At 46.8% G+C, this 16041-nt stretch overlaps 1 protein-coding gene across 2 annotated transcripts in view; it reads left to right on the forward strand.

Moving 5' to 3' along the window:
* Positions 1 to 16041, forward strand: part of LOC309564609 (uncharacterized protein) — a 78921-nt gene that overhangs the window by 50675 nt on the left and 12205 nt on the right. Inside the window, exons 6-9 of one of the 2 annotated variants that reach the window (XM_082269264.1) lie at positions 1236 to 1385; positions 3641 to 3712; positions 8161 to 8223; positions 14953 to 15051. In XM_082269264.1, the coding sequence (XP_082125390.1) occupies positions 1236 to 1385; positions 3641 to 3712; positions 8161 to 8223; positions 14953 to 15051 (384 nt within the window). The remainder of the gene's footprint in view (positions 1 to 1235; positions 1386 to 3640; positions 3713 to 8160; positions 8224 to 14952; positions 15052 to 16041) is intronic. The other variant, XM_082269265.1, reaches the window with a different exon arrangement.

The following is a 16041-nucleotide window of genomic DNA, read 5'->3' on the forward strand; positions in this document are numbered from 1 at the left end:
GGCTAGATGTACAGCGAATGGCTCATCACCATTTAATGTTTGCTAAATGTTACACTCACTGCTTTATAAATATGTAATAATGAATACAGAACTTCCTTGGCTGGTGTCTTTTATACAGAGGCGAACCCGGGGTCTCCAGCGCCCTTGGCGCGGAGCTGTATTGCCCCCCCCCCCCCCGAGAGAGAAAGAGGGGTTGATAGAGAGAGGGGGTTTGATAGAGAGAGACAGGAGAGGGGTTTGACAGAGAGAGGGGGTGACAAAGAGAGGGGGTGATAGAGAGGGCGAGAGAGGGGGGGTGACAGAGAGAGAGAGAGGGGGTGACAGAGAGAGAGAGAGAGAGAGACGGGGGTGACAGAGAGAGAGAGGGGGTGACAGAGAGAGAGAGAGAGAGGGGGGTGACAGAGAGAGAGAGGGGGTGACAGAGAGCAAGAGAGGGGGGTGACAGGGAGAGAGAGGGGGTGACAGGGAGAGAGAGAGGGGGGACAGGGAGAGAGAGATGGGGGGTGACAGGGAGAGAGAGATGGGGGGTGACAGGGAGAGAGAGATGGGGGGTGAAAGGGAGAGAGGGGGGGTGACAGGGAGAGAGGGGGGGTGACAGGGAGAGAGAGGGGGGAGTGACAGGGAGAGAGAGGTAGGGTGACAGGGAGAGAGAGGTAGGGTGACAGGGAGAGAGAGGGGTAGAATGACAGGGAGAGAGAGGGGTCCCCTGGTCAGTTTGTCCTAGGATCGCAGAGGAGGTTGAAGGTGCTGAGCGGCGGTACACTCTCCTCTGACACCCTGAGTCAGTACAATCCCCAGCCTGCCGCCGCTGGAGCCGATTGATGATGTCACGGTCATGTGACTGCTGACCGGCCTCGTGTGGGAGACAGAGATTTGGAGAGCCTGGACTGATGCCGCTTGGAGCTCTGGGATTGGAGCCGCACGCTGCCTGGGGCGCCGGGGGCACAGGCTAAGCGGAGGGCCCAACAAGCACCGCTAACACTGACAATTTTTTGCGCCCCCCCCCGGCCCGCGCCCCTGGTGGGCGCCAGTCTGGCCAACCCCTTGGTACGCCCCTGCTTTTATATCTGCCCAGAGTAAAGTAAAGGTACATTGAGACTTTAGCATGGCTGCAGTGTTTGCTGCACACAGTTCACTGATTGGTTTCGCTGCTTGCTTTGTATTTATTTTCCTGGGATGAAGATGATATAATATATCTTTTTTTTTTATTTATTTTTTTTTTTTTGCTTCTAAAGAAAAAATCCAGGATGAAGCTTTCGGAATTGTTCACCAGCCCGGAGCTCGCAGTGAGACAACAAAGTCACAGAACGGAGGAGACCAAAGAAAGATCCATCACACAGAGGAGCGACGCAACAAAAGGCGCCTCTGATAATGTAATGTTTATGGTAAAGTCTTCTCTAAATGGCTGTTGGTTTCCCTGAGTTCCTTTCCTCGTATCCCGTTCTCCCAGCTGCCTCCTGGGATGTCCACAACACACATCCAGGGAGGCACTTTTATTGGCCGGTGTATGCGTGCCATTGGTTTTTGAGACTCTGCAGAGAGCTGTAGCACATCTGTGCATGCGTAGGGGGTTTCCTCCGATTGCAATGTGTGTCACTGGCTTTAGTTTACAGATTTCAAATGACACATCTGCTGTGATTATGGTGTTACATGATCTAGCTAGCTAGGGGTCTTTGTATAAAACAAATGTCTCAGCATTTGCAAAGCTGTCTTAGATATTATGTGTATGTATAATAATTTCCTTTGATTGTGAGCATCCAGTGGCCATAACGTTGTATTTTCCCGATTGTGATATTTCAAGAAAATACCGCATTATGGCCACTAGATGGAGCTGACTATCAAAGGCTGTCAAGAGGATGCATTCACACATATCACACCTGCTTCAAAGGCTGTCAAGAGGAGGCCCCTTTCTTCCATAAACTTTAGCAATATACAGTATCTCACAAAAATGAGTACACCCCTCACATTTTTATAAATATTTTATTCTATCTTTTCATGTGACAACACTGAAGAAATGACACTTTGCTACAATGTAAAGTAGTGAGTGTACAGCTTGTATAACAGTGTAAATTTGCTGTCCCCTCAAAATAACGCAACATACAGCCATTAATGTCTAAACCGTTGGCAACAAAAGTGAGTACACCCCTAAGTGAAAATTTCCAAATTGGGCCCAATTAGCCATTTTCCCTCCCCGGTGTCATGTGACTCGTTAGTGTTACAAGGTCTCAGGGATGAATGGGGAGGAGGTGTGTTACATTTGGTGTTATCGCTCTCACTCTCTCATACTGGTCACTGGAAGTTCAACATGGCACCTCATGGCAAAGAACTCTTTGCGGATCTGAAAAAAAGAATTGTTGTTCTACATAAAGATGGCCTAGGCTATAAGAAGATTGCCAAGACCCTGAAACTGATATGCAGCACGGTGGCCAAGACCATACAGCGGTTTAACAGGACAGGTTCCACTCAGAACAGGCCTCGCCATGGTCAACCAAAGAAGTTGAGTGCACGCGCTCAGCGTCATATCCAGAGGTTGTCTTTGGGAAATAGAGGTATGAGTGCTGCCAGCATTGCTACAGAGGTTGAAGGGGTTGGGGGTCAGCCTGTCAGTGCTCAGACCATACGCCGCTCACTGCATCAAATTGGTCTGCATGGCTGTCAGCCCAGAAGGAAGTCTCTTCTAAAGATGATGCACAAGAAAGCCCGCAAACAGTTTGCTGAAGACAAGCAGACTAAGGACATGGATTACTGGAACCATGTCCTGTGGTCTGATGAGACCAAGATAAAGTTACTTGGTTCAGATGGTGTCAAGTGTGTGTGGCGGCAACCAGGTGAGGAGTACAAAGACAAGTGTGTCTTCCCTACAGTCCAGCATGGTGGTGGGAGTGTCATGGTCTTGGGCTGCATGAGTGCTGCCGGCACTGGGGAACTACAGATCATTGAGGGAACCATGAATGCCAACATGTACTGTGACATACTGAAGCAGAGCATGATCCCCCTCCCTTCAGAGACTGGGCCACAGGGCAGTATTCCAACATAACGACCCCAAACACACCTCCAAGACGACCACTGCCTTGCTAAAGAAGCTGAGGGTAAAGGTGATGGACTGGCCAAGCATGTCTCCAGACCTAAACCCTATTGAGCATCTGTGGGGCATCCTCAAATGGAAGGTGGAGGAGCCCAAGGTCTCTAACATCCCCCAGCTCTGTGATGTCATCATGGAGGAGGGGAAGAGGACTCCAGTGGCAACCTGTGAAGCTCTGGTGAACTCCATCCAAGAGGGTTAAGGCAGTGCTGGAAAATAATGGTGGCCACACAAAATATTGACACTTTGGGCCCAATTTGGACATTGTCACTTAGGGGTGTACTCACTTTTGTTGCCAGCGGTTTAGACGTTAATGGCTGTGTGTTGAGTTATTTTGAGGGGGCAGCAAATTTACACTGTTATACAAGCTGTACACTCACTACTTTACATTGTAGCAAAGTGTCATTTCTATAGTGTTGTCACATGAAAAGATAGAATAAAATATTTACAGAAATGTGAGGGGTGTACTTACTTTTGTGAGATACTGCAAGCATTACTGGTGTTCCTAAATAAGGTCCAACATATCATATCACATCGCATGTCTTCTGCTTGTTGTAGATGGGTGATGTCAGTCCAACCTTTAATGCTGCCGGTAATGAAGAAGACGACCTGATTGGTGATTTTTCTAAGGTATGTAGTAAATGATGGGACTTTTCCCGTATAAAGAATTTCACAACCCTTTTTTTTTTTTTTTACAGAACTTAATATTTTTACAATTATCTCACTAAAACCGATTGGTGGTGGAGACCAGGGATTGGCAAGGTGTTCGGACACTGGTGTCCGTGAGCGGTCCTTACAGCGCAGTCACAGGCAGCATCCACTTCCAGCTCCCCTGCTGTTGCCCGCTGGTTGCTAGGACTGCCAGCATCCTAACCAACCAGGTGCACTGCTCACTGCTTGCGTGTTACCCCGTCCCCAGGCCCTGACTTTAAGACTGAGGAGGAGAACGGAAGGAACTTCCTCCTCTAACCTGCCCATGCCGTCGGTCTCGGTGTGCGCAGCGTGACCCAGCCCGGGCCCCAGCTTCCTCGTCGTGAGTCAACTCGTGTAGTCTGTGTGTCCTATTCATAAGGTCCAGAAATCATATCATAACGGAGATCTATGAGGGAACCTGGCCTGCTCTAAAGGGGGATCTATAGGGGACCCTGGCCTGGTCTAAAGGGGGATCTATGGGGGACCTGGTCTGCTCTAAAGGGGGATCTATGGGGACTCTGGTCTGCTCTAAAGGGGGATCTATTGGGACCCTGCTCTAAAGGAGATCTATGGGGACCCTTCTCTAAAGGGTGATCTATGAGGGACCCTGCTCTAAAGGGCGATCTATGAGGGACCCTACTCTAAAGGGGGATCTTTGGGGGACCCTGATCCAAAGGGGGATTTATGGAGGACCCTACTCTAAAGGGAGATCTATGAGTACCCTGCTCTCAAAAGGTAGATCTATGGGGATTCTGGCATGCTCTAAAGGGGGACCTATAGGGACCCTGCTCTAAAGGGGGATTTATGGTGACCCTGCTCTAAAGGGGGATCTAAGGGAACCTTGCTCTAAAGGGAGATCTATAGGGACCCTGGCGTGTTCTAAAGGGGGATCTATGTGGCCCCTGCTCTAAAGGGGATCTATGGGGACCCTGGTCTGCTCTAAAGGGGAATCTATGGGGAGCCTGGTCTAAAGAGAGATCTATGCCATAAATCCCCCTTTAGAGCAGGCTCACCAAAGACCCCCCTTTATATCAGGGTCACCAAAGATCCCCTTTAGAGCAAGGTCCCCATAGATCTATGGAGGAATCTATGGGGACTCTGCTCTAAAGAGGGGTCTATGGGGACCCTTCTCTAAATGGGGGACCCTTCTCTAAAGGGGGATCTATGGGGGATCCTGCCTGCTCTAAAGGGGGATCTATGGGGGATCCTGCCTGCTCTAAAGGGGGATCTATAGGGGACCCTGCTCTAAAGGGGGATCTATAGGGGATCCTCCCTGCTCTAAAGGGGGATCTATGGGGGACCCTGCTCTAAAGGGGGATCTATGGGGGACCCTGGCCTGCTCTAAGGGGGGATCTATGGAGAGCCTGCTCTAAAGGGGGGTCTATGGAAACTAGGGATAGACCAATATGTTTTTTTCAGGGCCAATACCGATATTTTGGTCACATTTAAAGTTTTGAAAAATAAAGACAATTTTTGACACAAATCTGGTACTGAACATGTTAATTTTTGTTTAATGCTTAATGGCTGGCTTGCTGGCACCCTGTTTGTGGGTGGCTGTCTGTCTGGCACCCTGTGGTGGGTGGCTGGCTGGCTGGCACCCTGTGGTGGCTGGGTGGCTGGCTGGCACCCTGTGGTAGGTGGGTGGCTGGCACCAGGGCTGTGGGTGGCTGGCTGGCTGGTACAGGGCCTGTGGCTGGCTGGCTGGCTGGCACCCTGTTTGTGGGTGGCTGTCTGTCTGGCACCCTGTGGTGGGTGGCTGGCTGGCTGGCACCCTGTGGTGGGTGGGTGGCTGGCACAGGGCCTGTGGGTGGCTGGCTGGCTGGTACAGTGCCTGTGGCTGGCTGGTACAGGGCCTGTGGATCTGGGTTGCTGGCTGGCACCAGGCTGCTGTGGGTGGGTGTATGGCTGTGATACACTCCCGTGAGACTAGTCCTGACTCCAGACGAGGCTGTCCAAGGCAAGGGAGGCGGCCTAAGAAGGCAGAATGATGTCTAAAAATATCGGCAATATCGGCCAGTTCCGGGGCCGATACCGATATATCAGGAAAAGTGCATATCGGCCGCCGATATAAACAAAAAAAGAGCAACAATTAAAAAAAAAAAACTATATCTTTCACTTTCTGCTATATAACATTCCCAATAAAAAAAAAATTAAAAATCAAATTTTTTCATCATTTTAAGCCAATTTGTATTCCGCTACATATTTTTGCTTAAAAAAAAAATCCTAATAAGAGTATTTTGATTGGTTTTCGCAAAAGTTATCGCGTCTACAAACTAGGGGAAAGATTTATGTAATTTTTATTTATTTATTTATTTTTTACTAGTAATGGCGGCGATCAGCGATTTTTAGCGGGACTGCGACATTGCGGCGAACAGATCGGGCACCTAACTGACATTTTTGACACCTTTGGGGGGACCAGTGACATTACTACAGTAATCAGTGCTAAAAATATGCACTGTCACTGTACTAATGACACTGGCAGGGAAGGGGTTAACCCAGGGGTGATCAAAGGGTTAAATGTATGCCTAGGGGGTGTTTTCTAACTGTGTGGTTGATGGGCTTATGGAATCAACTCAGGGACCTGTGTTCCTAAATCGGAGGATCACAGGAGCTCTGTGTTGATAGTTGAGGGAACAACGGTCTGCTGTGTTTACAACAGCAGACCGCCGTTCTCTCTCCACAGGAAGCGATCGCTGGTGCCCGATGGCAATTGCGGCTGCCAGCCCCGCAGATCAGCTTCGCCGCTGGCGAATGGGGGTGTGCGCGCCCCCACGATTGCTCCTGCGATGCGCTGTACTGGTACAGCAATTCGCTGGAACCTGCTGACCCGCCGCCGTATATCTATATACAGCGGCTGGTCGGCAAGTGGTTAAACAATTCATAGCTAATTGGAGGATGGAGAGATTGTGCAATGCAGCCTGAATTTTATACAGAGCAGCCAGAAGCCAAGCAGTCCTCAAGTTGCACAGTTTTGCAGTTCTGGGGTATCCCATGCTCCCCATCTCTATCCAAGTTCCTGTTCCAATAAAAATCCCAAAAGAAACCCCTAGTACCGGTGGTCTCCAAACTGCGGCCCTTTGCTTGCCTTTATCCGGCCCTTGAGGAATTATTCCTTTCACTGACACCAACTATGGTGCATAATTCCTTCCATTGACACCAACTATTTCTCCCTCTAATACCAAAGGTCAGGCATTGTTTACTCCCACTGGGCACAGTCCGGCCCTGAAGGACAGTAAACTGGCCCTTTCTTTAGAACACGTGTGTCAAACACAAGGTCCGCGGGCCGAATCCGACCCTCTAGGCCAGTGATGGCGAACCTTGGCACCCCAGATGTTTTGGAAATACATTTCCCATGATGCTCATGCACTCTGTAGTGTAGTTGAGCATCATGGGAAATGTAGTTCCAAAACATCTGGGGTGCCAAGGTTCCCCATCACTGTTCTAGGCCATTTCATGTGGCCCTCACACCTCTTCTTTAGCTGCGGTAGAGATCCAGCCCTCCTTTAGGCCTCCTCCAGACCTTGCACTTTCTGCTTCCTAGCTCTGCCCCCAGCTTCTTCCTAGAAGCAACACAAGGTAAGGGGGTGCACTTTGATGTAATGGAGGGTGGGGGACTCTTGACATCTGATGTAAGGGGGGTCCGGATACTCTGGACCTCTAGTACTACAGATACAACTGGCCCTTTGAGGGCAATCATAATGCTTAAGCGGCCCTTGATGAAGTTGAGTTTAGAAAGTTTGGAGACCCCTGCCCTCAGGGGAGGACTGGGCCAGGGGGGAAATTGCCCCCTGGGCCGCTCTGATGCACCATAAAAAGGCTGCAATGCTTCTGCCAAAGATATGCCTAAAGGATTCCTGGTGAAGAGAAGTAAAAAGTCAACACCACTGACCTACTGAGTGCGGGTTGAAGACAAGGACAGAGCGCAGGCCCCCCCCCCCCCCCCCCAGCATAGATGTTGTAAACTGTGTCTGAGCAGAGGCTGGTTCCATGCCCTACTGGAGACTCTTCTCCCCTGGCAAGCCCCAACTGAGCTGTCCCAGCTCCACCCCCCCAACCGCCCCCTGCTGGCCAGGTCAGGAACCCAGATTCAGCTGGTGAGTAGAGAGTACCTGGAGCGGAGCTTCAGCCTGGAATGGGGGTCAGGAGGAGGCTGGGAAGTGGGGGAGGGGGCCATGCGCCTCTGGTTTGTACTTGCCCCCTGGGCTGAAAGTCCCCAGTCAGCCCCTGCCTGCCCCAGAATGATCTTTGAGCCAGAGGAAGAATGCAGAAAATGCTATGTGCCTGGCTGTGCATGCTGTGACTGGGGCAAATAGGCCCAAAATTACTAGCAGTTTCCGCGGAGCTAGTGCTATACTATATAACAGTTTTGCTTTTATTGTCTACAGCGGTATTGCTTACCCGTGGAAAGAGGCAAACACCAGGACCTCAGACATATTACAAGTCATACAGTAAGTAATTCTTGATTAAAGTGTAAGCAAATGCTATTATTTTTTTTTATATTTCAAGAAATTGTTGCCTACCATGATGTCTTTGGACTCATTGAATCCAGCAAACTGTCAGTAGTGTTCTCTGCAGCAATACCACCTCTTCCCTCACTGTGAAGAAGGTCTATCCCCTCTTCCTGTTTCTGGGTGACACCAGATCATTAACAGGAGCAGTGGTGCCACCCAGGGGTGCTCATTGCCCTATGAAACTTATTCTGACTCCAATTGTTGTATATAGTGACGTATCCCTTGCTGAGACCTATTCCTGGCCTGTATAAGCAGATACAATCACCGCAGACAGTCGTTATCAGATAGCTGAACTCACCAGACACCGGTTCTTTCCATCCACGTAGGTTTTATTGCAAGCAGTAGGTATAGCAGACAACAAAATGTAGCAGATGATTGAAGGATAGTATCTGCAGGTCAAAACATGGTTAAGTGTTACCGGATGCGAGCAGATTGTATGAAGGCCTAGACAGATGGGGCCATCTCTATTTCCACAAGCATAAAGAAGCAGGAACAGGAAATACATCATCAATGGGAGGGGACAGGAAGGAACACAGAAGGGAAAGACAGAAAGCAAGTGCAACAACCGAAACAACCACAAGATGGCAGTATAAACCAATTATAATGACATTACCACGATTATGCATTATATTATATCTTACATATTGGTGTAACATCACAAAACTACAAATGTACGTGCCTATGCATCCCTCGCTGGCATGTCTGACCTTTAGGTGCACAGCAGGGTGAGTTAGAGCACAGCCTCCTGTCACCCTTGGCATGCATATGCACTTCAAGAGGGAGGCAGGAAGGGAACAGGCCCTGGGCACAGTAATCTCATGTAAAGGAGGGGGGGGGGGGTGTTGAATGCTTCTCTTGTTCCTCACTGACAAGAGTGACACTCCTGGCAGAAGAAGCGGGGTTCCAATAGCTGCTGACAGGAGGATTCCGCTCTCTCCTTCATGCATTGGCAGCCTGCTGTGGGCAGGAAAGGGTGGTGCTGAAACTAAGAAACTTAGGGGTTGATGTACTAAAGGCAAATAGGCCGTGCACTCTGCAAGAGCAGTTGCCCTGGAGCTTAGTAAATGATCAGAAGAGCCAGTGGCGGCCCGTCCATTGGGGGCGCCGCCCCCCCATCCATGCATCCGGCCCCCTAATCTACATGCAGGGCGCCGGATGCATGGATTCCAATGTAGCTCTTTTTTTTTTTTTTTGAAGCACGTGTTTTGCGCTATAAACAAAAAAGAATTAACCACTTAAGCCCTGGAAGATTTTACCCCCTTCCTGACCATGCCATATTTTGCGATTCGGCACAGCGTGATTTTAGCGGACAATTGCGTGGTCGTGCGACGCTATACCCAAATTAAATTGACGTCCTTTTTTTTACCACAAACAGAGCTTTCTTTTGGTGGTATTTGATCACCTGTGCGATTTTTACTTTTTGCGCTATAAACAAAAAAAGAGCGACAATTTTGAAAAAATAACAATATTTTTCACATTTTTTTTTATATGAAATCCCCCCCCCCCCCCCCCAAAAAAGTAAAAATCTAAATTTTTTAACATTTTAGGCCAATTTGTTTTCTGCTACATATGTTTGGTAAAAAAAAAATCGCAATAAGCGTATTTTGATTGGCTTGCGCAAAAGTTATCGCAGCTACTAACTAAGGGAAAGATTTTTGTCATTTTTGGTGTTTTTTTTTAACGAGTATTGGCGGCAATCTGCGATTTTTTTTTGTGGGACTGCGACATTGCGGCGGACAGATCGGACCCTTGACTGACATTTTTGACACTTTTGGGGGGACCAGTGACATTACTGCAGTAATCAGTGCTATATATATGCACTGTTACTGTAAAAATGACACTGGCAGGAAAGGGGTTAACTTTATTGGTGATGCAGGGGTTAAGTGTGTCCCTAGGGGCGTGATTCTTACTGTAAAGGGGAGTGGCTAGTGATGTAACCACAGAGACATACGATCTTACATAGCAGGATCGTATGATCTCTGCAGTTAGATCAGGGAGAATGACAGACGGCTTTGCTTACATCAGCCGCCTGCCGTTCTCCCTCTCCAGCAGACGATCGCGAGTGACCAGCGGACTCTGCCAGTCACACGCGCGGACATGTTAGGGAACGAGCGGGGGCGGGAGCGCGCCCCCGGCGGCGCGCGCTCGCCCCCTAGAGGCTCTCAGGCGAGTGGCGTAGTACTACGTCACTTTGTCTGTACGGGGCTTTTTCCATCATTTTAGGCCACATATTTTTGGTAAAAAAGAATCCCAATAAGAGTATATTGATTGGTTTGCGCAAAAGTTATCGCGTCTCCAAACTAGGGGAAAGATTTGTCATTTTTATTGTTTATTTGTTTTTTTTACTAGTAATGGCGGCGATCTGCGTTTTTTAGCGGGACTGCGACATTGCGGCAGACAGATCGGACCCCTAACTGACATTTTTGACACTTTTGGGGGGTCCAGTGATATTACTACAGTAATCAGTGCTAAAAATATGCACTGTTACTGTAATAATGACACTGGCAGGGAAGGGGTTAACACCAGGGGTGAGAAAAGGGTTAAATGTGTCCCTAGGTGGTGTTTTCTAACTGTGAGAGGAGGGACTTGTGAAATGATCATAGAGACCTAAAAAAGGACATCAATTTTATTTCAGTACAGCATTGCCAGATGATAGAAAGGCAACAGTAATGGTGGTGGGAGTGTCATGGTCTGGGGTTGCATGAGTGCTGCCGGCACTGGGGAGCTACAGTTCATTGAGGGAACCATGAATGCCAACATGTACTGTGACATACTGAAGCAGAGCATGATCCCCTCCCTTCAGAGACTGGGCCACAGGGCAGTATTCCAACATAACGACCCCAAACACCTCCAAGATGACCACTGCCTTGCTAAAGAAGCTGAGGGTAAAGGTGATGGACTGGCCAAGCATGTTTCCAGACCTAAACCCTATTGAGCATCTGTGGGGCATCCTCAAACAGAAGGTGGAGGAGCGCAAGGTCTCTAACATCCACCAGCTCCGTGATGTCATCATGGAGGAGTGGAAGAGAACTCCAGTGACAACCTGTGAAGCTCTGGTGAACTCCATGCCCAAGAGGGTTAAGGCAGTGCTGGAAAATGATGGTGGCCACACAAAATATTGACACTTTGCGCCCAATTAGGACATTTTCACTTAGGGGTGTACTCACTTTTGTTGCCAGCGGTTTAGACATTAATGGCTGTGTGTTGAGTTATTTTGAGGGGACAGCAAATTTACACTGTTATACAAGCTGTACACTCACTACTTTACATTGTAGCAAAGTGTCATTTCTTCAGTGCTGTCACATGAAAAGATAGAATAAAATATTTACAAAAATGTGAGGGGTGTACTTACTTTTGTTAGATACCCTGTTAATAATTTATTTTTATTTTTTTTTTGCATGATTTTGTGTTTTGTTATTAAAAATGATTAAGTCTCGGTTCACATACACTCACCGGCCACTTTATTAGGTACACCTGTTCGATTGCCTGGTAACACAAATTGCTAATCAGCCCATCACATGGCAGCAATTTAATGCATTTAGGCATCTAGACGTGGTGAAGACGACTTTCAGAAGTTCAAACCGAGCATCAGAATGGGGAAGAAAGGGGATTTAAGTGACGTTGAATGTGGCATGGCGGTTGGTGATTATTTCAAAAACTGCTGATCTACTGGGATTTTCACACACAACCACCTCTCGGGATTACAGAGAATGGTGGGGAAAAGAGAAAATATCCAGTGAGCGGCAGTTGCGTGGAGGAAAATGCCTTGTTGAGGTCAGAGGAGAATGCGCAGACTGGATCCAGATCATAAGAAGGCAACAGAAACTCAAATAACCACTCGTTACATCCAAGGTATGCAGAATGCAATCTCTGAATGCACAACACATCGAACTTTGAAGAGAATAGGCTACAGCAGCAGAAGACCACACCGGGTGCCACTTCTGTCGGCTTAGAACAGGAAACTGAGGCTACAATTCACACAGGATCACCAAAATTGGACAATAGAAGATTGGAAAAATGTTGCCTGGTCTGATGAGTCTCGATTTCAGCTGCGACATTCAGATGGTTGGGTCAGAATTTGGAGCATGGATTCATCCTGCCTTGTATCACCGGTTCATACTGGTGGTGGTGTAATGCAGAGATGTATAGTAACGAAGTAGAACTACTTCACTACTGTACTTAAGTACCGAAAGGCGGTATCTGTACTTTCCTAGAGTAGAATTTTTTTCTCCTACTTCCACTTTTATACATAGTTACATAGTAGGTGAGGTTGAATAAAGACAATAGTCCATCCAGTTCAACCTGTGTAGGTGTGTGTGGCTGTAATCATCTCTCATACCCCTGAATGTTCTGATCCTTGAGATGTACGTCTAAGAGTCTTTTGAAAGCCACCATACTACCCGCAGAAACCACCTCTTGTGGTAGAGAATTCCACAATCTTGTAGCCCTAACAGTAAAGAACCCCCCACGTTACCTGAGGTTAAAACGCTTCTCCTCTAATCGCATTGTATGCCCTCGAGTCCTCATGCAATCCCTTCGACTGAACAGCTTTTTTTCTATGCAGAGATCACCATTGAGATATTTAAAAATTGCTATCATGTCCCCCCTCAGGCGTCTCTTCTCCAGGGAGAATAAATCAAGCGATTGCAGACGATCTTCATAATTAAGGTCCTCCAATCCCCTAATCAGTTTAGTTGCCCTTCTCTGGACTCTCTCCAGCTCCAACACATCCCTCCTGAGGACTGGCGACCAGAACTGGACAGAATACTCCAGATGTGGTCGGACCAGAGTTTTATAAAGTGGAAGGATTATAGTCTTATCTCTGGAATGCATCCCTTTCTTTATGCATGCTAATATTCTGCTGGCTTTGGCAGCTGCCGCTTGACATTGCATGCTATTGCCTAATCTATCATCAACCAAGACTCCCAGATCTTTCTCCATTTTTGATTCCCCCAAGGGTTCCCCTCCTAACGTGTATTGTGCTTTTATGTTTCTAGTCCCCAAGTGCAAAACCTTACACTTCTCCACGTTAAACCTCATTTGCCAAGTCGTTGCCAACTCCGTTATTTTGTCCAGGTCATTCTGTAGGATATCTGCTTCATGCTGTGCAGTTATTGCCCTGCCCAATTTTGTGTCATCTGCAAAAACTGATAACGAACTCCTGATCCCGACCTCAATGCTGTTTATGAATAAATTGAACAAGGTTGGTCCCAGGACTGAGCCTTGGGGGACCCTGCTTACTACCTCAGACCAGTCGGAGTATGCGCTGTTTATTACCACCCTTTGGACACGGCCTTTTAGCCAGTTCCGTATCCAAGAGCAAACCCTGCTGTCGATACCTGCAGACCTTATTTTATAAATTAAGCGCTTATGGGGAACTGTATAAAACGCCTTAGCGAAATCCAGGTACACCACATCTACTGGTCTGCCCCTATCTAGCTCACAGCTCACCTCCTCGTAGAATGTTAAGAGATTGGTTTGACAAGAACGCCATTTGTAAACCCGTGCTGGTTACTGCTGATGATGTTGTTGTCTTTAGCAAACTCTACGATATAGTCCCTTATCATCCCCTCCAGAAGTTTACATACTACTGATGTCAGACTGACAGGCCTATAATTTCCCGGGACATGCCTCTGCCCCTTTTTGAATATCGGAATCACGTTGGCTTTCCTCCAATCCCCTGGTACATCTCCTGTCCTAATACTGTCCGCAAAGATCAGGAACAGTGGTCTAGATATAACCTTACTGAGTTCCTTGAGTACTCTCGGATGTACGCCATCCGGGCCTGGTGATTTGTTTGTGTTAAGTTTATCCAGCCTTTCCCTGATTTCACCCTCTGTTAGCCATAGTGGCAAGTCCTGTGTATTACTACTAACCATACAGTCATGGTCAGTGTACCCCTCCGTTTCCTGTGTAAAGACTGACGAGAAAAAAGCATTCAGCACGGTTGCTTTTTCAGTGTCCTCTGAACTTTTACTTCACTACATTTCTTCAATGATTTCAATACTTCTACTCAGATATTTTTTTTTTGTGCTGCATAGTTACTCGTTACTATTATAAAAATTACCACTGCCAGAACAGTAGATGGCAGGTTTCATGAAGCTCAAAACGTGTATTATCAGCGCATACGAAAATAAATGCAACTGTATGTATAAATAAAAGCTGCATTTGAAATAATAAAAAACAATATGATGTTCAAACTTTTGACTTCTTTCTTTAATAACTACATAACACAGTACTTGTACTTTTACTTTCAGTACTTGAGTAGCAATTTTTTTTCAAAACTACTGGTACTTTTACTTTCAGTACTTGAGTAGCAAAATTTTTTAAAAAACTACTTGCAATACTTAAGTACAAAAAATGTTGAATACTTTACTACTTCTACTCAAGTCACTTTTTGATCGAGCACTTGTACTTTTACTCAAGTATGGGTTTCGAGTACTTTATACAACACTGGTGTAATGGTTCAGGCTGGTGGTGGTGTAATGGTGTGGGGGATATTTTCTTGGTACACTTTGGGCCCCTTAGTACCAATTGAGTATCGCTTAAACCCCATGGCCTACCTGAGTATTGTTGGTGACCATGTCCATCCCTTTATGCCTACAGTGTCCCCATCTTCTGAGCAATCGTCAATCCTAATTCTTTTTTATCCTTTTCTTCCTGCAGTTAGCCCATCTACTGGAAGGAAGATACAAGGACACTGTGGAGAAGTACTATGTGGTGGATTGTCGCTATCCATATGAGTATGCCGGGGGGCATATCAAGGTATATTATCTCTACCATAAGAGAGGAAACTTTTGGATTTTGAAAATTTGGGGCTGTTGTGAAAACAAGGATTGGTGATAAAACAAGGATTGGTGATACCCCGCTGCAAATTCCAGAATTCCAATATATTGAAAGAAGGATTCCAGGTGCAGACAGTCCCCGAGTTACAAACATTCGACTTACAAACGACTCCTACTTACAAATGGAGGGATTAAACAGGAAGTGAGAGGAAATCTCCCCCTAGGAAGGGAAATTCACTCCCATGATAAGTCTTACAGGAGTGAACTTCCCTTCCTAGGGGGGAGATTTCCTCTCACATGCTGTTTAATCCCTCCATTTGTAAGTAGGAGAGTCGTTTGTAAGTCGAATGTTTGTAACTCGGGGACTGTCTGCACCTGGAATCCTTCTTTCAATATATTGGAATTCTGGAATTTGCAGCGGGGTATCTGTGTTTCTATGCAGCCCCAGAAGCGAAATCCTTCCCAAATCTTTTTTAGTTTCTGTAGCCCCCCCCCCCCCCTTCATAGGTAATCACATCTCTTGCTGCATTTTACATAATAGGTAGGGCATTGAAATCCAAAAAGGGGGTCAACAATGTGGATGTAGCTTCTCATGCCTACTTATGGACTTTTCCATGAGTTCATAGAGAAAACATTATTTCCCATCTATTATTGTCACCGATTTCCTTTACAGTATTGTATACTGACTATGATGACAGTTCTATTTTGTAATAAATTGTTCTACTAAACAGGTATCTAAAAAAAAAAAAAAAAGCAGCCGGCAAAGTTTATCACAACATTGCTCAACACAAAGAGAATATTGTATCATTTAATTCCATTAGATCAAAGGGATGAACTTCAGTCTAAATGAGGGCAGTTTACCACTGAAAGCGGAATGACCGCCTAATAACTTAACCACTTCTGGACCGGTAAAAATTTGCCCCCTTAATGACCAGGCCAATTTTTGCGATTGGGCACTGCATTATTTTAA

This window comes from Pelophylax lessonae, assembly GCF_965119305.1.
Source record: "Pelophylax lessonae genome assembly, chromosome: 9".
Taxonomy (NCBI): Eukaryota; Metazoa; Chordata; class Amphibia; order Anura; family Ranidae; genus Pelophylax; species Pelophylax lessonae.